The following is a 23104-nucleotide window of genomic DNA, read 5'->3' as shown; positions in this document are numbered from 1 at the left end:
TTATACTACAGGACTGTCTGATCTACAGAGCAACATGTAGGTCTACTGTAGTGTACCAGCTCACATGGAATATCTTACTGAGGCAGTTGGCTGTCAAATCATATCCCCCATTATCCTAATATATGGAAATAAAAACATCATTTCATGGAATTCTCTTTCTATTTGGAGGACAGTTTGACTATTTGAAGACTTCCAAATTGACCTCCGTCACATGTTTACATTTCCAATTAAAGCTCTTCCATTATCCGAGACATTAATAACGCATTCCCCCAAATCAACTTCACAGCTGTCCTGTATACCCGTCTATACGGCTGGCTGGCTGGCTGGCTGGCAGGATAACTCCCGCTGTCCTGTATACCCGTCTATACGGCTGGCTGGCTGGTTGGCTGGCTGGCAGGATAACTCCCGCTGTCCTGTATACCCGTCTATACGGCTGGCTGGCTGGCTGGCTGGCAGGATAACTCCCGCTGTCCTGTATACCCGTCTATACGGCTGGCTGGCTGGTTGGCTGGCTGGCAGGATAACTCCCGCTGCTCGATCAGTAAATAAAGCATGTGATCAGTTCCCTCCTAGCGCCCAGCCAGCCCTCTCCTCTCCTCAGTGAGCTGTCAATCAATCAGCTGTCAGGGATTTTGAAGTGGAGTCTTCGAAGTCACACACACTCTTGTCCTGTCACTCAACCCTCTGAGTGTGACAGGGAGTTGAGTGTAGCAGAACACACTCTCAGGGAGAGACGAGGGGGGTGCCGACGCGTTCTCCAGATGGAGGCGTCAAGGGGTCCGAGTTCTCGTCAGACTGTTGCGATGTCTGTGTGTGTGTTGTGATGACTGTGGGCGTGCTTTGTGTGGTGACAGGGCTGTGGTGACTGCAGGCATGCTTTGTGTGGTGACAGGGCTGTGGTGACTGCAGGCGTGCTTTGTGTGGTGACAGGGCTGTGGTGACTGCAGGCGTGCTTTGTGTGGTGACAGGGCTGTGGTGACTGCAGGCGTGCTTTGTGTGGTGACAGGGCTGTGGTGACTGCAGGCGTGACAGGGCTGTGGTGACTGCAGGCGTGCTTTGTGTGGTGACAGGGCTGTGGTGACTGCAGGCGTGCTTTGTGACAGGGCTGTGGTGACTGCAGGCGTGCTTTGTGTGGTGACAGGGCTGTGGTGACTGCAGGCGTGCTTTGTGTGGTGACAGGGCTGTGGTGACTGCTGCTTTGTGTGGTGACAGGGCTGTGGTGACTGCAGGCGTGCTTTGTGTGGTGACAGGGCTGTGGTGACTGCAGGCGTGCTTTGTGTGGTGACAGGGCTGTGGTGACTGCAGGCGTGCTTTGTGTGGTGACAGGGCTGTGGTGACTGCAGGCGTGCTTTGTGTGGTGACAGGGCTGTGGTGACTGCAGGCGTGCTTTGTGTGGTGACAGGGCTGTGGTGACTGCAGGCGTGCTTTGTGTGGTGACAGGGCTGACTGCAGGCGTGCTTTGTGTGGTGACAGGGCTGTGGTGACTGCAGGCGTGCTTTGTGTGGTGACAGGGCTGTGGTGACTGCAGGCGTGCTTTGTGTGGTGACAGGGCTGTGGTGACTGCAGGAGTGCTTTGTGTGGTGACAGGGCTGTGGTGAATGGACAACAGTGTGATGTGTTTTCGACCCAAACCTTACCTAAAGCAATTTACATGAACATGTCATTTATGTTTTACAGTGTCTTTGACGTGTGAGGTTTTTTATTCTCATTGATGTAACATTAGTATAGCAATTCGTATACCTATTAGTATAGCTATTAGTATAGCTATTAGTATAGCTATTAGTATAGCTATTAGTATAGCTATTAGTATAGCTATTAGTATAGCTATTAGTATAGCTATTAGTATAGCTATTAGTATAGCTATTAGTATAGCTATTAGTATAGCTATTAGTTTAGCTATTAGTATAGCTATTAGTATAGCTATTAGTATAGCTATTAGTATAGCTATTAGTATAGCTATTAGTATAGCTATTAATATAGCTATTAGTATAGCTATTAGTATAGCTATTAGTATAGCTATTAGTATACCTATTAGTTTAGCTATTAGTTTAGCTATTAGTATAGCTATTAGTATAGCTATTAGTATACCTATTAGTTTAGCTATTAGTATAGCTATTAGTATACCTATTAGTTTAGCTATTAGTATAGCTATTAGTATACCTATTAGTTTAGCTATTAGTTTAGCTATTAGTATAGCTATTAGTATAGCTATTCGTATACCTATTAGTATAGCTATTAGTATAGCTATTAGTATAGCTATTAGTATAGCTATTCGTATAGCTATTCGTATACCTATTAGTATAGCTATTAGTATAGCTATTAGTATAGCTATTAGTTTAGCTATTTGTATAGCTATTAGTTTAGCTATTAGTATAGCTATTAGTATAGCTATTCGTATACCTATTAGTATAGCTATTAGTATAGCTATTAGTATAGCTATTAGTATAGCTATTAGTTTAGCTATTAGTTTAGTTATTAGCTTAGCTATTAGTATAGTTATTAGTTTAGCTATTAGTATAGCTATTAGTATAGCTATTAGTATAGCTATTAGTATAGCTATTAGTTTAGCTATTAGTATACCTATTAGTATAGCTATTACTTTAGCTATTAGTTTAGTTATTAGCTTAGCTATTAGTATAGTTATTAGCTTAGCTATTAGTATAACTATTAGTTTAGCTATTAGTATAGCTATTAGTTTAGCTATTAGTATAGCTATTAGTATAGCTATTAGTATAGCTATTAGTATAGCTATTAGTATAGCTATTAGTATAGCTATTAGTTTAGCTATTAGTATAGCTATTAGTATAGCTATTAGTTTAGCTATTAGTATAGCTATTAGTATAGCTATTAGTTTAGCTATTAGTATAGCTATTAGTTTAGCTATTAGTATAGCTATTAGTATAGCTATTAGTATAGCTATTAGTATAGCTATTAGTATAGCTATTAGTATACCTATTAGTATAGCTATTAGTATAGCTATTAGTATAGCTATTAGTATAGCTATTAGTTTAGCTATTAGTATAGCTATTAGTATAGCTATTAGTATAGCTATTAGTATAGCTATTAGTATAGCTATTAGTATAGCTATTAGTATAGCTATTAGTATACCTATTAGTTTAGCTTTAGTATAGCTATTAGTATACCTATTAGTTTAGCTATTAGTATAGCTATTAGTATACCTATTAGTTTAGCTATTAGTTTAGCTATTAGTATAGCTATTAGTATAGCTATTCGTATACCTATTAGTATAGCTATTAGTATAGCTATTAGTATAGCTATTCGCTATTAGTATAGCTATTAGTATAGCTATTAGTATAGCTATTAGTATAGCTATTAGTATAGCTATTCGTTTAGCTATTAGTATACCTATTAGTATAGCTATTAGTATAGCTATTAGTATAGCTATTAGTTTAGCTATTATATAGCTATTAGTTTAGCTATTAGTATAGTATTAGTATAGCTATTCGTATAGCTATTAGTATAGCTATTAGTATAGCTATTAGTATAGCTATTAGTTTAGCTATTAGTTTAGTTATTAGTATAGCTATTAGTATAGCTATTAGTATAGCTATTAGTATAGCTATTAGTTTAGCTATTAGTTTAGCTATTAGTATAGCTATTAGTATAGCTATTAGTATAGCTATTAGTATAGCTATTAGTTTAGCTATTAGTATAGCTATTAGTTTTGTGATGAGGATTTAATGTATTTTTAAGAAGTTTGGTCTGTCTTACCTGTCAGGTTGAACTTAAGATGGACCCTACCTGGAGGCATTTTACAGGACACACACACTCCCTCTCTCACACACTGAGACACACACTCCCTCTCTCACACACCACTAGAGAGTGTCACCGCATCTGTTCTGTAAAGCAGTCCTGTCCCTGGGGGGGTATGGGGAGATGGAGGGGGAGGTCTCCAATTAGTCTGTGCTCTTGTGGAAATCTTTCCAATTTGACTGGTACAATCCTGCCACTTGGCCATCCCAGCTGCTTTTCCACTTTCTAGAGGGAGAGGTAATAGTGAGATAACCAGGCACTGACGGCTGGCTGCTAGGGACCACGCCAGCATGTCAATATATGAGAGAGAGAGAGAGAGAGAGAGAGAGAGAGAGAGAGAGAGAGAGAGAGAGAGAGAGAGAGAGAGAGAGAGAGAGAGAGAGAGAGAGAGAGAGAGAGAGAGAGAGAGAGAGAGAGAGAGAGAGAGAGAGAGAGAGAGAGAGAGAGAGAGAGAGAGAGAGAGAGAGAGAGAGAGAGAGAGAGAGAGAGAGAGAGGAGAGAGAGAGAGAGAGAGAGAGAGAGAGAGAGAGAGAGAGAGGGGGAGAGAGAGAGAGTGGGGGGAGGAAGCAGCACTATTTTAGTCCAATTTCACTGATGGCAGACCATGACCAGATAGAACCCAGAGCGATCACTAATCTAGTCCCTGTCTCCTCTCTATTTCATGTCCTCTTTTCTTCTGTCTTACAGATGGGTGACACAGGCATCTACACATGCATCGCCTCCACTCCCAGTGGCGAGGCCTCGTGGAAAGCCTACCTGGAGGTTCAAGGTAAGCCAGTGGGCTGCTGCCTACTGTCACTGTGGCTTCATTCCATAATGACATTGAATTAAACACATTCAGAATCTAGAGTGTGCGTGTGAAGGTGTGCGCGAGTCTGTGGGTTTGTGAATGTGCTTAGTATGCCTTCATGTGAGAGACATTTCCATAGTCAGGCATTACTGATAAAGTATTCATTTAGATTTAAACATCTCATGATACTCTCCTCTCTCCTCATTTTCAGAGTTTGGTGTTCCAGTGCTGCCGGCCAGACCCACTGACCCCAACCTGATCCCCAGTGCCCCCTCCAAACCTGAGGTCACTGACGTCACCCGCACCTCTGTCACCCTGTCTTGGAAGCCCAACCTCACAGGAGCCACACCCACCTCCTACATCATAGAGGCCTTCAGGTAAGAGGATAGGACCAGAGTAAATAAAGTGATGTCACAGAGTATTTGCAATTATTAAGGATCCCCATTAGTTTCTGCCAAGGCAGCAGCTACTCTTCCTGGGGTTTATTATAGATCTCCATTAGTTTCTGCCAAGGCAGCAGCTACTCTTTCTGGGGTTTATCATAGATCTCCATTAGTTCCTGCCAAGGCAGCAGCTACTCTTTCTGGGGTTTATCATGGATCCCCATTAGTTCCTGCCAAGGCAGCAGCTACTCTTCCTGGGGTTTATTATAGATCTCCATTAGTTCCTGCCATGGCAGCAGCTACTCTTCCTGGGGTTTATTATAGATCTCCATTAGTTTCTGCCAAGGCAGCAGCTACTCTTTCTGGGGTTTATCATAGATCTCCATTAGTTCCTGCCAAGGCAGCAGCTACTCTTTCTGGGGTTTATCATGGATCCCCATTAGTTCCTGCCAAGGCAGCAGCTACTCTTCTTGGGGTTTATTATAGATCTCCATTAGTTCCTGCCATGGCAGCAGCTACTCTTCCTGGGGTTTCTTATAGATCTCCATTAGTTCCTGCCAAGGCAGCAGCTACTCTTCCTGGGGTTTATTATAGATCTCCATTAGTTCCTGCCATGGCAGCAGCTACTCTTCCTGGGGTTTATTGTAGATCTCCATTAGTTCCTGCCAGGCAGTTATATGCAATTAAAAACATTACATACATTTTCACAACAGATTTCACAACAATTTACTAATCTACAATGTCTACAGTCTGAGTGTGTGTATGAACTTTAAACCTGATGTGTAACATCCTGTTCTGTCTTCTCTCCTAGTCATGCGTCAGGCAGCAGCTGGCAGACCCTGGCAGAACATGTGAAGACTGAGTCGTATGTACTGAAGGGCCTGAAGGCCAGTGCTGTCTATCTCTTCCTGGTCCGAGCTGCTAACGCCTACGGCCTGAGTGACCCCAGCCCCATTACTGACACCGTCAAAACACAAGGTGGGTCTCTGCTCTCTCTTAATGCCTTCAAATGGGCCTCTTTAAGCTTCTGTCTAGACCTTGTCCTGTCTAGACCTTGTCCTGTCTAGACCTTGTCCCTGTATAGACTTTGTCCCTGTCTAGACCTTGTCCTGTCTAGACCTTGTCCTGTCTAGACCTTGTCCCTGTCTAGACTTTGACCCTGTCTAGACCTTGTCCTGTCTAGACCTTGTCCTGTCTAGACCTTGTCCCTGTCTAGACTTTGTCCCTGTCTAGACCTTGTCCTGTCTAGACCTTGTCCCTGTCTAGACTTTGTCCCTGTCTGGACCTTGTCCTGTCTAGACTTTGTCCCTGTCTGGACCTTGTCCTGTCTAGACCTTGTCCCTGTCTAAACCTTGTCCCTGTCTGGACCTTGTACCTGTCTGGACCTTGTCCCTGTCTAGACCTTGTCCTGTCTAGACCTTGTCCCTGTCTGGACCTTGTCCCTGTCTAGACCTTGTCCCTGTCTAGACCTTGTCCCTGTCTAGACCTTGTCCCTGTCTGGACCTTGTCCCTGTCTAGACCTTGTCCCTGTCTAGACCTTGTCCCTGTCTAGACCTTGTCCCTGTCTAGACCTTGTCCCTGTCTAGACCTTGTCCCTGTCTAGACCTTGTCCCTGTCTCGACCTTGTCCCTGTCTAGACCCTCTGCTGTTCTTACTGTGTGTGTGTGTGTGTGTGTGTGTGTGTGTGTGTGTGTGTGTGTGTGTGTGTGTGTGTGTGTGTGTGTGTGTGTGTGTGTGTGTGTGTGTGTGTGCAGATATCCCCCCCACCAGTCAGGGAGTGGACCACCGTCAGATCCAGAGGGAGTTAGGAGAGGTGGTCATCCACCTTCACAACCCCACCATCCTCTCCTCCTCCTCTGTCAGAGTGCAGTGGACGGTGAGTGGTTATCTCTGCTTAAAAACAGGGCTTTAGGGATTACAATCCCAAGGAGTGCCTCTTGTAAACTCATGTACTGTATGCATATGGTTTATGTATTCATTTGATACCTATTGTGTATTTTGTATGTTTTAGCATAGATTTTCTTTGTTCCAAAGTCACCATGTGGAGTGGCAAGGTCTGGAGCGCTCTGGGCTCACGGTCGATTTGTTTGGCCACTCAGCAGTGCTAATGTCCTAGTGTCCTGTAGAGGACGGACACTGCACTGCAGAGACAGGAAACAGAGAACAGACTGAAACCCTGTCAAAACTCTGTCCATCTGGTCAGGGCCAGTCACACTGGCCAGCACTGCTGCTGTAGGTCCTGTCTGTCTGTCTCTCTGTCTGTCTTCAGTCAGAGCTACACCAACCCACCACGGCCCACTCAAAACACTCCACAACACACAGTCGACTGCATAAGCCGCCCAGCAGCGCAGCTAGCAAGCCTGTGCCCTCCCAGATTGAAAACACCTGACTGCTGTTAAATTAATACTAGTGAGAAGGAAGAGGCGGCCAACTAGTGCTCTCAGGATGAAGTAGGTTGTAGATGTGGTAGGAGGGGAAGGGGGGGGTTGTAGATGTGGTAGAAGGGCGGGGGTGTAGATGTGGTAGGAGAGGGGGGAGGTTGCAGATGTGGTAGGATGGGGGGTTGTAGATGTGGTAGGAGGGGGTGTAGATGTGGTAGGAGGGGGGTGCGGTTGTAGATGTGGTAGGAGAGGGGGAGGTTGTAGATTTGGTAGGATGGGGGGTTGTAGATGTGGTAGGAGAGGGGGAGGTTGTAGATGTGGTAGGAGTGGGGGTTGTAGATGTGGTAGGAGTGGGGGTTGTAGATGTGGTAGGGGCGATTGTAGATGTGGTAGGATGGGGGGGGTTGTAGATGTGGTAGAAGGGGGTGTAGATGTGGTAGGAGAGGGGGGTTGTAGATGTGGTAGGAGAGGGGGAGGTTGTAGATGTGGTAGGAGAGGGGGGTTGTATATTTGGTAGGAGGGGAGGGTTGTAGATGTGGTAGGAGAGGGGGTTATAGATATGGTAGGAGGGGAGGGGGTGTAGATATGGTAGGAGAGGGGAGGTTGAATATGTGGTAGGAGAGGGGGGAGGTTGTAGATGTGGTAGGAGAGTGGGGGAGGTTGTAGATGTGGTAGGAGGGGGAGGTTGCAGATGTGGTAGGAGGGGGGTTGTAGATGTGGTAGGAGAGGGGGAGGTTGTAGATGTGGTAGGAGAGGGGGGTTGTAGATGTGGTAGGAGGGGGGTTGTAGATTTGGTAGGAGGGGAGCGTTGTAGATGTGGTAGGAGAGGGGGAGGTTGTAGATTTGGTAGGAGGTGGGGTTGTAGATGTGGTAGGAGAGGGGGAGGTTGAATATGTGGTAGGAGAGGGGGAGGGTTGTCGATGTGGTAGGAGAGGAGGGGAGGTTGCAGATGTTGTAGGAGAGTGGGGAGGTTGTGGATGTGGTAGGAGGGGGGAGGTTGTAGATTTGGTAGGAGGGGAGGGTTGTAGATGTGGTAGGAGAGGGGGTTGTAGATGTGGTAGGGGGGGAGGTTGTAGATGTGGTAGGAGGGGGGTTGTAGATGTGGTAGGAGGGGGGTTGTAGATGTGGTAGGAGAGGGGGGACGTTGAATATGTGGTAGGAGAGGGGGGGAGGTTGTAGATGTGGTAGAAGGGGGGTGTAGATGTGGTAGGAGAGGGGAGGTTGAATATGTGGTAGGAGAGGGGGAGGTTGTAGATGTGGTAGGAGAGGGGGAGGTTGTAGATGTGGTAGAAGGGGGGTGTAGATGTGGTAGGAGAGGGGGAGGTTGTAGATGTGGTAGGAGAGGGGGGGAGGTTGTAGATGTGGTAGGATAGGGGGAGGTTGTAGATGTGGTAGGAGAGGGGGAGGTTGAATATGTGGTAGGAGAGGGGGGAGGTTGTAGATGTGGTAGGAGAGGGGGGGAGGTTGTAGATGTGGTAGGAGAGGTGGAGGATAAGGAGAAAATAGGAGAATAAAGGAGCTGGAGAGGTTAAAGGGCAGCTTGAAGAGGTATTAGGAAGTCTCTGCTGTAAGATAGTGGATATCATATTAAACACTGGCTCCATCTCTATCTATTCTATATTCTGTTGGGCTGAAAAGAAGAAGAAAAGTATAACTGTACACCTCACTAGTTGCATCAGACATACTGTATTCTATAAACGGGCGTCTCCCAGTTACCATGTCTGACAGCCCGTCTCCCAGTTACCATGTCTGACAGCCCGTCTCCATGTCTGACAGCCCGTCTCCCAGTTACCATGTCTGACAGCCCGTCTCCCAGTTACCATGTCTGACAGCCCGTCTCCATGTCTGACAGCCCGTCTCCCAGTTACCATGTCTGACAGCCCGTCTCCCAGTTACCATATCTGACAGCCCGTCTCCATGTCTGACAGCCCGTCTCCCAGTTACCATGTCTGACAGCCCGTCTCCATGTCTGACAGCCCGTCTCCCAGTTACCATGTCTGACAGCCCGTCTCCCAGTTACCATGTCTGACAGCCCTTCTCCCAGTTACCATGTCTGACAGCCCTTCTCCCAGTTACCATGTCTGACAGCCGTCTCCCAGTTACCATGTCTGACAGCCGTCTCCCAGTTACCATGTCTGACAGCCCGTCTCCATGTCTGACAGCCCGTCTCCCAGTTACCATGTCTGACAGCCCGTCTCCCAGTTACCATGTCTGACAGCCCATCTCCCAGTTAACATGTCTGACAGCCCGTCTCCATGTCTGACAGCCCGTCTCCCATTTACCATGTCTGACAGCCCGTCTCCCAGTTACCATGTCTGACAGCCCGTCTCCCAGTTACCATGTCTGACAGCCCATCTCCCAGTTACCATGTCTGACAGCCCGTCTCCCAATTACCATGTTACAGTACAGTACACTACAGTATAGTACAGTATTCTAGAGTACATTACAGTACAGTACAGTACACTACAGTATAGCACAGTATTCTAGAGTACATTACAGTACAGTACAGTGCACTACACTACAGTACATTACACTACAGTATAGTACAGTATTCTAGAGTACATTACAGTACAGTACACTACAGTATAGTGCAGTATTCTAGAGTACATTACAGTACAGTACAGTACACTACAGTATAGTACAGTATTCTAGAGTACATTACAGTACAGTACAGTGCACTACACTACAGTACAGTACACTACAGTATAGTACAGTATTCTAGAGTACATTACAGAACAGTACAGTACACTACAGTATAGTACAGTATTCTAGAGTACATTACAGTACAGAACAGTACACTACAGTATAGTACAGTATTCTAGAGTACATTAGAGTACAGTACAGTACACTACAGTATAGTACAGTATTCTAGAGTACATTACAGTACAGAACAGTACACTACAGTATAGTACAGTATTCTAGAGTACATTAGAGTACAGTACAGTACACTACAGTATAGTGCAGTATTCTAGAGCACATTACAGTACAGTACAGTACACTACAGTATAGTACAGTATTCTAGAGTACATTACAGTACAGTACAGTGCACTACACTACAGAACAGTACACTACAGTATAGTACAGTATTCTAGAGTACATTAGAGTACAGTACAGTACACTACAGTATAGTACAGTATTCTAGAGTACATTACAGTACAGAACAGTACACTACAGTATAGTACAGTATTCTAGAGTACATTAGAGTACAGTACAGTACACTACAGTATAGTACAGTATTCTAGAGCACATTACAGTACAGTACAGTGCACTACACTACAGTATAGTACAGTATTCTAGAGTACATTACACTACAGTACAGTACACTACGGTATAATACAGTATTCTAGAGTACATTACAGTACAGAACAGTACACTACAGTATAGTACAGTATTCTAGAGTACATTACAGTACAGTACAGTACACTACAGTATAGTACAGTATTCTAGAGTACATTACAGTACAGTACAGTGCACTACACTACAGTATAGTACAGTATTCTAGAGTACATTACAGTACAGTACAGTGCACTACACTACAGTATAGTACAGTATTCTAGAGTACATTACACTACAGTACAGTACACTACACTACAGTATCCTTCTAGTTCACAGCGATAGGTTGTTTTGTAGAATTCATACATTCAATAGAAGCAAATGTATTGATGATGTCAAGTTCGCTAACACGTCATCAGCAATAAGTGACTTTAACAGGCTATAATTTAAATTTAAATTTAAATTCAATTTAAATTTAAATTGAACCTTTATTTAACCAGGCAAGTGAGTTAAGAACACATTCTTAACTGCCTGTTCAGGGGCAGAACGACAGATTTGTACCTTGTCAGCTCGGGGTTTTGAACTCGCAACCTTCTGGTTACTAGTCCAACGCTCTAACCACTAGGCTACGCTGCCGCCCCTATAACTGACTGGCTGTGACTGACTGTGACTGACTATAACAGACTTTAACTGACTGTGAATGAATGTGACTGACTGTGACTGACTGTGACTGACTATAACTGACTATGACTGACTGTGACTGACTGTGACTGACTATGACTGACTATGACTGACTATAACTGACTATGACTGATTTTGACTAACTGTGACTTACTATAACTGACTGTGACTGACTATGACTGACTGTGACTGACTGTGACTGACTATAAGTGACTGTGACTGACTATAACTGGCTATAACTGACTTTAACTCACTGTGATGGACTATAACTGACTGTAACTGACTGTGACTGACTATAACTGACTGTGGACTGACTGTGACTGAATGTAACTGACTTTGACTGACTATAACTGACTATGACTGACTGTGATGGACTATAACTGACTGTAACTGAATGTAACTGACTTTAAATGACTAACTGACTGTGACTGTGACTGACTGTGACTGACTGTCCAGAACATTTCTGAATCAATATCCATCTTTACCAATATACAATATGATGTTTGCCATCAAGTCTCTCTCTGTACCTTCAGCCTGTCCTGTCCCCTGATGTGTGTATCTCAGTTAGTATGAGAGACTGCACTGTCCCCCTGATTCTAGACTACAGTTCTCAGTAAGTCAGGAGGAGACAGGCCGGGCTGTTCTGGGCGCCCTTTTCTAGCCCCGTCTAACCAGGACCAGACTCTCAGGAACCTCTGGGCTATGATCTCATGGTGCATTGCGGGTTCCACACATCGCTGACGCTCCAAACGGATCCGCTCCACTGGCCACACACAGACGGAGGGATAGATGGGTGGATGGGCCATTTGATGAGTTAGCACTCCGGTCCCCACTAGCCAGCCAGCCAGCCAGGGACAGCCACGTTAGTTAAACTGGCCTAAAGCAACAACTGAACTGTCTATTGATAATGAGTTCCAGAACGATGAAGAGAGACTTTCCACTGTAGAGTCACTCAGAGCACCGAAATAGAGTCAAGCTGACCTGTGTGTCTGTGTGTGTGGATATGTGTGTGTGTGTTGTCTTCTCCCCTGGCCACTAGGTGGAGCAGCAGTCTCAGTACATCCAGGGTTATAAGGTGATGTACCGAACCTCTCCAGAGGGGCATCAGAGGAGTGACTGGACTGTGTTTGAGGTGAGAACCCCAGGGGAGGACAGTACTGTGGTACCCCAGCTCAGGAAGGGAGTCACCTACGAGTTCAAAGTTCGCCCCTTCTTCAACGAGTTCCAGGGAACAGACAGTGAGGTCAAGATAGCCAAGACTCTGGAGGAAGGTGGGTGGACCTGTCTGTCTGTCTGTCTGTCTGTCTGTCTGTCTGTCTGTCTGTCTGTCTGTCTGTCTGTCTGTCTGTCTGTCTGTCTGTCTGTCTGTCTGTCTGTCTGTCTGTCTGTCTGTGTGTGTGTGTGTGTGTGTGTGTGTTTGTCTTTGGAGAGCAGCTCTGTGTTTGTGAAGGATTACCAGTCCATGTGATTAGTGGCAGGACTCATTAGCACCTGGGTTTCCTAGCAGTTCACCACCACCACCACTCTCTCACTGGGCCTATACAGGACCACTCTCTTACTGGATCTATACAGGACCACTCTGTCACTGGACCTTTACAGGACCACTCTCTTACTGGATCTATACAGGACCACTCTGTCACTGGACATATACAGGACCACTCTCTCACTGGACCTATACAGAACCACTCTCTCACTGGACCTATACAGAACCACTCTCTCACTGGACCTATACAGGATCACTCTATCACTGGAGCTATACAGGACCACTCTCTCACTGGACCTATACAGGACCACTCTCTCACTGGACCTATACAGGACCACTCTCTCACTGGACCTATACAGAACCACTCTCTTACTGGACCTATACAGGACCACTCTGTCACTGGACCTTTACAGGACCACTCTGTCACTGGACATATACAGGACCACTCTGTCACTGGACCTATACAGAACCACTCTCTCACTGGACCTATACAGGACCACTCTCTCACTGGACCTATACAGGACCACTCTCTCACTGGACCTATACAGGACCACTCTCTCACTGGAGCTATACAGGACCACTCTCTCACTGGACATATACAGGACCACTCTGTCACTGGACATATACATAACCACTCTCTCACTGGACCTATACAGAACCACTCTCTCACTGGACCTATACAGGACCACTCTCTCACTGGACCTATACAGGACCACTCTCTCACTGGAACAATACAGGACCACTATTTCACTGGACCTATACAGGACCACTCTCTCACTGGAACAATACAGGACCACTATTTCACTGGACCTATACAGGACCACTCTCTCACTGGACCTATACAGGACCACTATTTCACTGGACCTATACAGGACCACTCTCTCACTGGAACAATACAGGACCACTATTTCACTGGACCTATACAGGACCACTCTCTCACTGGACCTATACAGGACCACTATTTCACTGGACCTATACAGGACCACTCTCTCACTGGACCTATACAGGACCACTCTCACTGGAACAATACAGGACCACTATTTCACTGGACCTATACAGAACCACTCTCTCACTGGACCTATACAGGACCACTATTTCACTGGACCTATACAGGACCACTCTCTCACTGGAACAATACAGGACCACTCTTTCACTGGACCTATACAGGACCACTCTCTCACTGGACCTATACAGGACCACTCTCTCACTGGACCTATACAGGACCACTCTCTCACTGGACCTATACAGGACCACTCTCTCACTGGACCTATACAGAACCACTCTCTCACTGGACCTATACAGAACCACACTCTCACTGGACCTATACAGAACCACTCTCTCACTGGACCTATACAGAACCACTCTCTCACTGGACCTATACAGAACCACTCTCTCACTGGACCTATACAGAACCACTCTCTCACTGGACATATACAGAACCACAGTCTCACTGGACCTATACAGGATCACTCTCTCACTGGACCTATACAGGACCACTCTCTCACTGGACCTATACAGAACCACTCTCTCACTGGACCTATACAGAACCACAGTCTCACTGGACCTATACAGAACCACTCTCTCACTGGACCTATACAGAACCACTCTCTCACTGGACCTATACAGAACCACAGTCTCACTGGACCTATACAGAACCACTCTCTCACTGGACCTATACAGAACCACAGTCTCACTGGACCTATACAGGACCACTCTCTCACTGGACCTATACAGGATCACTCTCTCACTGGACCTATACAGGACCACTCTCTCACTGGACCTATACAGGATCACTCTCTCACTGGACCTATACAGGACCACTCTCTCACTGGACCTATACAGGATCACTCTCTCACTGGACCTATACAGGACCACTCTCTCACTGGACCTATACAGGACCACTCTCTCACTGGACCTATACAGGATCACTCTCTCACTGGACCTATACAGGACCACTCTCTCACTGGACCTATACAGGATCACTCTCTCACTGGACCTATACAGGACCACTCTCTCACTGGACCTATACAGGATCACTCTCTCACTGGACCTATACAGAACCACTCTCTCACTGGACCTATACAGAACCACTCTCTCACTGGACCTATACAGGATCACTCTCTCACTGGACCTATACAGAACCACTCTCTCACTGGACCTATACAGGATCACTCTCTCACTGGACCTATACAGGACCACTCTCTCACTGGACCTATACAGAACCACTCTCTCACTGGACCTATACAGAACCACTCTCTCACTGGACCTATACAGGACCACTCTCTCACTGGACCTATACAGAACCACTCTCTCACTGGACCTATACAGAACCACTCTCTCACTGGACCTATACAGGACCACTCTCTCACTGGACCTATACAGGATCACTCTCTCACTGGACCTATACAGAACCACTCTCTCACTGGACCTATACAGAACCACTCTCTCACTGGACCTATACAGGATAACTCTCTCACTGGACCTATACAGAACCACTCTCTCACTGGACCTATACAGGACCACTCTCTCACTGGACCTATACAGGATCACTCTCTCACTGGACCTATACAGAACCACTCTCTCACTGGACCTATACAGTACCACTCTCTTACTGGACCTATACAGTACCACTCTCTCACTGGACCTATACAGTACCACTCTCTCACTGGACCTATACAGAACCACAGTCTCACTGGACCTATACAGGATCACTCTCTCACTGGACCTATACAGGACCACTCTCTCACTGGACCTATACAGAACCACTCTCTCACTGGACCTATACAGAACCACTCTCTCACTGGACCTATACAGGATCACTCTCTCACTGGACCTATACAGGACCACTCTCTCACTGGACCTATACAGAACCACTCTCTCACTGGACCTATACAGGATCACTCTCTCACTGGACCTATACAGGACCACTCTCTCACTGGACCTATACAGAACCACTCTCTCACTGGACCTATACAGTACCACTCTCTCACTGGACCTATACAGTACCACTCTCTCACTGGACCTATACAGTACCACTCTCTCACTGGACCTATACAGACCCAGTGGCAAACAGGCAACCACTTGTAACTAAACAACAAACACTCCCAAACCAAACAACCTGTCCTGTGTCCCTAGTTTGTCTGCGACCTTTGCGACTCTGCATGTGTGTGAGAACAACAGCTGTTGCCAGCAGACGCTGCGATTAAAGGATCATATTATGTCCCGTGGTGTTTTCTGCTTTGTTAGGGCCAGATGTTGTACTGTTTGAAAACGTCCTGTGATACCCAGAGGTTGATGAACCCAAATGCTACGTTCACATCAGTGCTGTGCTAATAAAATCAAATCAAATTGTATTGGCAGACACGCAGTTATTGCGAGTGTAGCGAAAATGTTTGTGCTTCTAGCTCCGGCAGTGCAGTAACATCTACCAAGTAATATCTAAGAAATATCTTTGTTGATAGGTTGTGATTGTTTGATTGTGGAAATATTCCGGGGTTTGGGTGCATCCCAGAGTGAAGCATCATGATAGTCATGTGGAATGAATGAGAGAGGAGCTGACTGAAATAAAGATAGTTTGCCAAAATGTGTGTGTGGGTGTGTGTTTTCATTTCTCCCTGTTGCTTTTGTGGCTAATTCTGTTGCTAATTGTTTTCAGAGTTCAAACACGATGCCCTCACTCCCAGAAATGCGTGATTTCATTACAGTGAATCAGAACGAGATTAAGAGTGTTATGCTGTATGTTGTCATGATTAAATCACTTTAGTTAAGCTCATTAGTGTAAAATCAACACACACCCCCTCCAAGCGTAAACATTGCAATCATCGTTCTCCTTGTTTAAAAAAACAGTGATTTTCTTTCTTTTCCCCAAATACTTTCTCTGAACAAAGAAAAACAGTCATTTTAGTACAGACACCTAGTGAATAGAGACAGTCCGTGACTGGCATTTCTACTTCTGTTAGTACAGACACCTAGTGAATAGAGACAGTCCGTGACTCTGTTATTTCTACTTCTGTTAGTACAGACACCTAGTGAATAGAGACAGTCCGTGCCTCTGGTATTTCTACTTCTGTTAGTACAGACACCTAGTGAATAGAGACAGTCCGTGACTCTGTTATTTCTACTTCTGTTAGTACAGACACCTAGTGAATAGAGACAGTCCGTGACTGGTATTTCTACTTCTGTTAGTACAGACACCTAGTGAATAGAGACAGTCCGTGACTCTGGTATTTCTACTTCTGTTAGTACAGACACCTAGTGAATAGAGACAGTCCGTGACTCTGTTATTTCTACTTCTGTTAGTACAGACACCTAGTGAATAGAGACAGTCCGTGACTGGTATTTCTACTTCTGTTAGTACAGACACCTAGTGAATAGAGACAGTCCGTGCCTCTGGTATTTCTACTTCTGTTAGTACAGACACCTAGTGAATAGAGACAGTCCGTGCCTCTGGTATTTCTACTTCTGTTAGTACAGACACCTAGTGAATAGAGACAGTCCGTGACTCTGGTATTTCTACTTCTGTTAGTACAGACACCTAGTGAATAGAGACAGTCCGTGCCTCTGGTATTTCTACTTCTGTTAGTACAGACACCTAGTGAATAGAGACAGTCCGTGACTCTGGTATTTCTACTTCTGTTAGTACAGACACCTAGTGAATAGAGACAGTCCGTGCCTCTGGTATTTCTACTTCTGTTAGTACAGACACCTAGTGAATAGAGACAGTCCGTGCCTCTGTTATTTCTACTTCTGTTAGTACAGACACCTAGTGAATAGAGACAGTCCGTGACTCTGGTATTTCTACTTCTGTTAGTACAGACACCTAGTGAATAGAGACAGTCCGTGACTGGTATTTCTACTTCTGTTAGTACAGACACCTAGTGAATAGAGACAGTCCGTGCCTCTGGTATTTCTACTTCTGTTAGTACAGACACCTAGTGAATAGAGACAGTCCGTGACTGGTATTTCTACTTCTGTTAGTACAGACACCTAGTGAATAGAGACAGTCCGTGCCTCTGGTATTTCTACTTCTGTTAGTACAGACACCTAGTGAATAGAGACAGTCCGTGCCTCTGGTATTTCTACTTCTGTTAGTACAGACACCTAGTGAATAGAGACAGTCCGTGCCTCTGTTATTTATACTTCTGTTAGTACAGACACCTAGTGAATAGAGACAGTCCGTGCCTCTGTTATTTCTACTTCTGTTAGTACAGACACCTAGTGAATAGAGACAGTCCGTGCCTCTGGTATTTCTACTTCTGTTAGTACAGACACCTAGTGAATAGAGACAGTCCGTGACTCTGGTATTTCTACTTCTGTTAGTACAGACACCTAGTGAATAGAGACAGTCTGTGACTCTGTTATTTATACTTCTGTTAGTACAGACACCTAGTGAATAGAGACAGTCCGTGCCTCTGTTATTTCTACTTCTGTTAGTACAGACACCTAGTGAATAGAGACAGTCCGTGCCTCTGGTATTTCTACTTCTGTTAGTACAGACACCTAGTGAATAGAGACAGTCCGTGACTCTGGTATTTCTACTTCTGTTAGTACAGACACCTAGTGAATAGAGACAGTCCGTGACTCTGTTATTTCTACTTCTGTTAGTACAGACACCTAGTGAATAGAGACAGTCCGTGACTCTGGTATTTCTACTTCTGTTAGTACAGACACCTAGTGAATAGAGACAGTCTGTGACTCTGTTATTTCTACTTCTGTTAGTACAGACACCTAGTGAATAGAGACAGTCCGTGCCTCTGTTATTTCTACTTCTGTTAGTACAGACACCTAGTGAATAGAGACAGTCCGTGACTCTGGTATTTCTACTTCTGTTAGTACAGACACCTAGTGAATAGAGACAGTCCGTGACTCTGGTATTTCTACTTCTGTTAGTACAGACACCTAGTGAATAGAGACAGTCCGTGACTCTGTTATTTCTACTTCTGTTAGTACAGACACCTAGTGAATAGAGACAGTCCGTGACTCTGTTATTTCTACTTCTGTTAGTACAGACACCTAGTGAATAGAGACAGTCCGTGCCTCTGGTATTTCTACTTCTGTTAGTACAGACACCTAGTGAATAGAGACAGTCCGTGACTCTGGTATTTCTACTTCTGTTAGTACAGACACCTAGTGAATAGAGACAGTCCGTGACTCTGGTATTTCTACTTCTGTTAGTACAGACACCTAGTGAATAGAGACAGTCCGTGCCTGGTATTTCTACTTCTGTTAGTACAGACACCTAGTGAATAGAGACAGTCCGTGCCTCTGTTATTTCTACTTCTGTTAGTACAGACACCTAGTGAATAGAGACAGTCCGTGCCTCTGGTATTTCTACTTCTGTTAGTACAGACACCTAGTGAATAGAGACAGTCCGTGACTGGTATTTCTACTTCTGTTCTCTTTTGGATAGGATCCATTTATGAGAGCAGTAGAAGTGAGGAGAGAGCAGACAGTGTGTGTTACTGTTGTAACAGTGTGTGAGGAGAGAGCAGACAGTGTGTGTTACTGTTGTAACAGTGTGTGAGGAGAGAGCAGACAGTGTGTGTTACTGTTGTAACAGTGTGTGAGGAGAGAGCAGACAGTGTGTGTTACTGTTGTAACAGTGTGTGAGGACAGTTGTAACAGTGTGTGTTACTGTTGTAACAGTGTGTGAGGAGAGAGCAGACAGTGTGTGTTACTGTTGTAACAGTGTGTGAGGAGAGAGCAGACAGTGTGTGTTACTGTTGTAACAGTGTGTGAGGAGAGAGCAGGCAGTGTGTGTTACTGTCGTAACAGTGTGTGGGGACAGACAGTGTGTGTTACTGTTGTAACAGTGTGTGGGGACAGACAGTGTGTGTTACTGTTGTAACAGTGTGTGAGGACAGACAGTGTGTGTTACTGTTGTAACAGTGTGTGAGGACAGACAGTGTGTGTTACTGTTGTAGCAGTGTGTGTTACTGTTGTAACAGTGTGTGAGGACAGACAGTGTGTGTTACTGTTGTAACAGTGTGTGAGGAGAGAGCAGACAGTGTGTGTTACTGTTGTAACAGTGTGTGAGGAGAGAGCAGGCAGTGTGTGTTACTGTTGTAACAGTGTGTGAGGACAGACAGTGTGTGTTACTGTTGTAACAGTGTGTGAGGAGAGAGCAGACAGTGTGTGTTACTGTCGTAACAGTGTGTGAGGAGAGAGCAGACAGTGTGTGTTACTGTTGTAACAGTGTGTGAGGAGAGAGCAGACAGTGTGTGTTACTGTTGTAACAGTGTGTGGGGACAGACAGTGTGTGTTACTGTTGTAACAGTGTGTGTTACTGTTGTAACAGTGTGTGAGGACAGACAGTGTGTGTTACTATTGTAACAGTGTGTGAGGATAGACAGTGTGTGTTACTGTTGTAGCAGTGTGTGTTACTGTTGTAACAGTGTGTGAGGACAGACAGTGTGTGTTACTGTTGTAACAGTGTGTGAGGATAGACAGTGTGTGTTACTGTTGTAACAGTGCGTGAGGACAGGCAGTGTGTGTTACTGTTGTAACAGTGTGTGTTACTGTTGTAGCAGTGTGTGTTACTGTTGTAACAGTGTGTGTTACTGTTGTAACAGTGTGTGTTACTGTTGTAGCAGTGCGTGTTACTGTTGTAACAGTGTGTGTTACTGTTGTAACAGTGTGTGTTACTGTTGTAACAGTGCGTGTTACTGTTGTAGCAGTGCGTGTTACTGTTGTAACAGTGTGTGTTACTGTTGTAGCAGTGTGTGTTACTGTTGTAGCAGTGTGTGTTACTGTTGTAACAGTGTGTGTTACTGTTGTAACAGTGTGTGTTACTGTTGTAACAGTGTGTGTTACTGTTGTAGCAGTGTGTGTTACTGTTGTAACAGTGTGTGTTACTGTTGTAACAGTGTGTGTTACTGTTGTAGCAGTGTGTGTTACTGTTGTAGCAGTGTGTGTTACTGTTGTAACAGTGTGTGTTACTGTTGTAACAGTGTGTGTTACTGTTGTAACAGTGTGTGTTACTGTTGTAACAGTGTGTGTTACTGTTGTAACAGTGTGTGTTACTGTTGTAACAGTGTGTGTTACTGTTGTAACAGTGTGTGTTACTGTTGTAACAGTGTGTGTTACTGTTGTAACAGTGTGTGTTACTGTTGTAACAGTGTGTGTTACTGTTGTAACAGTGTGTGTTACTGTTGATGGCGTATTACATTAACATGTTATTGTGTCCATCTGTCTGTCCCCAGCTCCCAGTGCAGCCCCTCGTGGGGTTACCGTCTCAGAGAGCGGGGACAATGGGACCGCCATTGTGGTGTCCTGGCAACCGCCTCCAGAGGAGGAGCAGAATGGGGTGGTCCAGGAGTACAAGGTGAGAACACTGGCAGGGACTCCCAAATTCCCCCTACATACTCTGAGAGTAATCAAAGGTAGTGTACTGGGGTACAGTAGTGTACTAAGGTAGTGTAGGTAGGATATATCTACTCTAACAACTTGTTGATCTGTAGGATATATCTACTATAACAACATGTTGGTCTGTAGAATATATCTACTATAACAACATGTTGGTTGGTCTGTAGGATATATCTACTATAACAACATGTTGGTCTGTAGGATATATCTACTATAACAACATGTTGGTCTGTAGGATATATCTACTATAACAACATGTTGGTCTGTAGGATATATCTACTATAACAACATGTTGGTCTGTAGGATATATCTACTATAACAACATGTTGGTCTGTAGGATATATCTACTATAACAACATGTTGGTCTGTAGGATATATCTACTATAACAACATGTTGGTCTGTAGGATATATCTACTATAACAACATGTTGGTTGGTCTGTAGGATATATCTACTATAACAACATGTTGGTCTGTAGGATATATCTACTATAACAACATGTTGGTCTGTAGGATATATCTACTATAACAACATGTTGGTCTGTAGGATATATCTACTATAACAACATGTTGGTCTGTAGGATATATCTACTATAACAACATGTTGGTCTGTAGGATATATCTACTATAACAACATGTTGGTCTGTAGGATATATCTACTATAACAACATGTTGGTCTGTAGAATATATCTACTATAACAACATGTTGGTCTGTAGGATATATCTACTATAACAACATGTTGGTCTGTAGGATATATCTACTATAACAACATGTTGGTCTGTAGTATATATCTACTATAACAACATGTTGGTCTGTAGGATATATCTACTATAACAACATGTTGGTCTGTAGGATATATCTACTATAACAACATGTTGGTCTGTAGGATATATCTACTATAACAACATGTTGGTCTGTAGGATATATCTACTATAACAACATGTTGGTCTGTAGGATATATCTACTATAACAACATGTTGGTCTGTAGGATATATCTACTATAACAACATGTTGGTCTGTAGGATATATCTACTATAACAACATGTTGGTCTGTAGGATATATCTACTATAACAACATGTTGGTCTGTAGGATATATCTACTATAACAACATGTTGGTCTGTAGGATATATCTACTATAACAACATGTTGGTCTGTAGGATATATCTACTATAACAACATGTTGGTCTGTAGTATATATCTACTATAACAACATGTTGGTCTGTAGGATATATCTACTATAACAACATGTTGGTCTGTAGGATATATCTACTATAACAACATGTTGGTCTGTAGGATATATCTACTATAACAACATGTTGGTCTGTAGGGTATATCTACTATAACAACATGTTGGTCTGTAGGATATATCTACTATAACAACATGTTGGTCTGTAGGATATATCTACTATAACAACATGTTGGTCTGTAGGATATATCTACTATAACAACATGTTGGTCTGTAGTATATATGTACCATAACAACATGTTGGTCTGTAGGATATATCTACTATAACAACATGTTGGTCTGTAGGGTATATCTACTGTAGCACCATGTTGGTCTGTAGGGTATATCTACTATAACAACATGTTGGTCTGTAGGGTAAATCTACTGTAGCACCATGTTGGTCTGGGGGATATATCTACTATAACAACATGTTGGTCTGTAGGATATATCTACTATAACAACATGTTGGTCTGTAGGATATATCTACTATAACAACATGTTGGTCTGTAGGATATATCTACTATAACAACATGTTGGTCTGTAGGGTATATCTACTGTAGCACCATGTTGGTCTGTAGGGTATATCTACTATAACAACATGTTGGTCTGTAGGGTATATCTACTGTAGCACCATGTTGGTCTGTAGGGTATATCTACTGTAGCACCATGTAAATATTTGTAGCACAGAGTGAGACAAAGGAGATACAGACGGTATGATAATGGTATGATAATAATATGTCATGGTATGAT

At 44.2% G+C, this 23104-nt stretch overlaps 1 protein-coding gene across 5 annotated transcripts in view; it reads left to right on the top strand.

Moving 5' to 3' along the window:
* Positions 1 to 23104, top strand: part of LOC118381439 (roundabout homolog 1-like) — a 611139-nt gene that overhangs the window by 521478 nt on the left and 66557 nt on the right. For all 5 annotated transcript variants that reach the window (XM_052508183.1, XM_052508051.1, XM_052508220.1 and 2 more), the window contains 6 exons: positions 4462 to 4543; positions 4776 to 4941; positions 5759 to 5925; positions 6702 to 6823; positions 12322 to 12553; positions 20967 to 21088. In XM_052508183.1, the coding sequence (XP_052364143.1) occupies positions 4462 to 4543; positions 4776 to 4941; positions 5759 to 5925; positions 6702 to 6823; positions 12322 to 12553; positions 20967 to 21088 (891 nt within the window). The remainder of the gene's footprint in view (positions 1 to 4461; positions 4544 to 4775; positions 4942 to 5758; positions 5926 to 6701; positions 6824 to 12321; positions 12554 to 20966; positions 21089 to 23104) is intronic.

Source organism: Oncorhynchus keta, chromosome 1 (genome assembly GCF_023373465.1).
Source record: "Oncorhynchus keta strain PuntledgeMale-10-30-2019 chromosome 1, Oket_V2, whole genome shotgun sequence".
Lineage (NCBI taxonomy): Eukaryota > Metazoa > Chordata > Actinopteri > Salmoniformes > Salmonidae > Oncorhynchus > Oncorhynchus keta.
The sequence above is the reverse complement of the archived record's forward strand: the minus strand, read 5'-3'. Positions and strand labels throughout refer to the sequence as shown.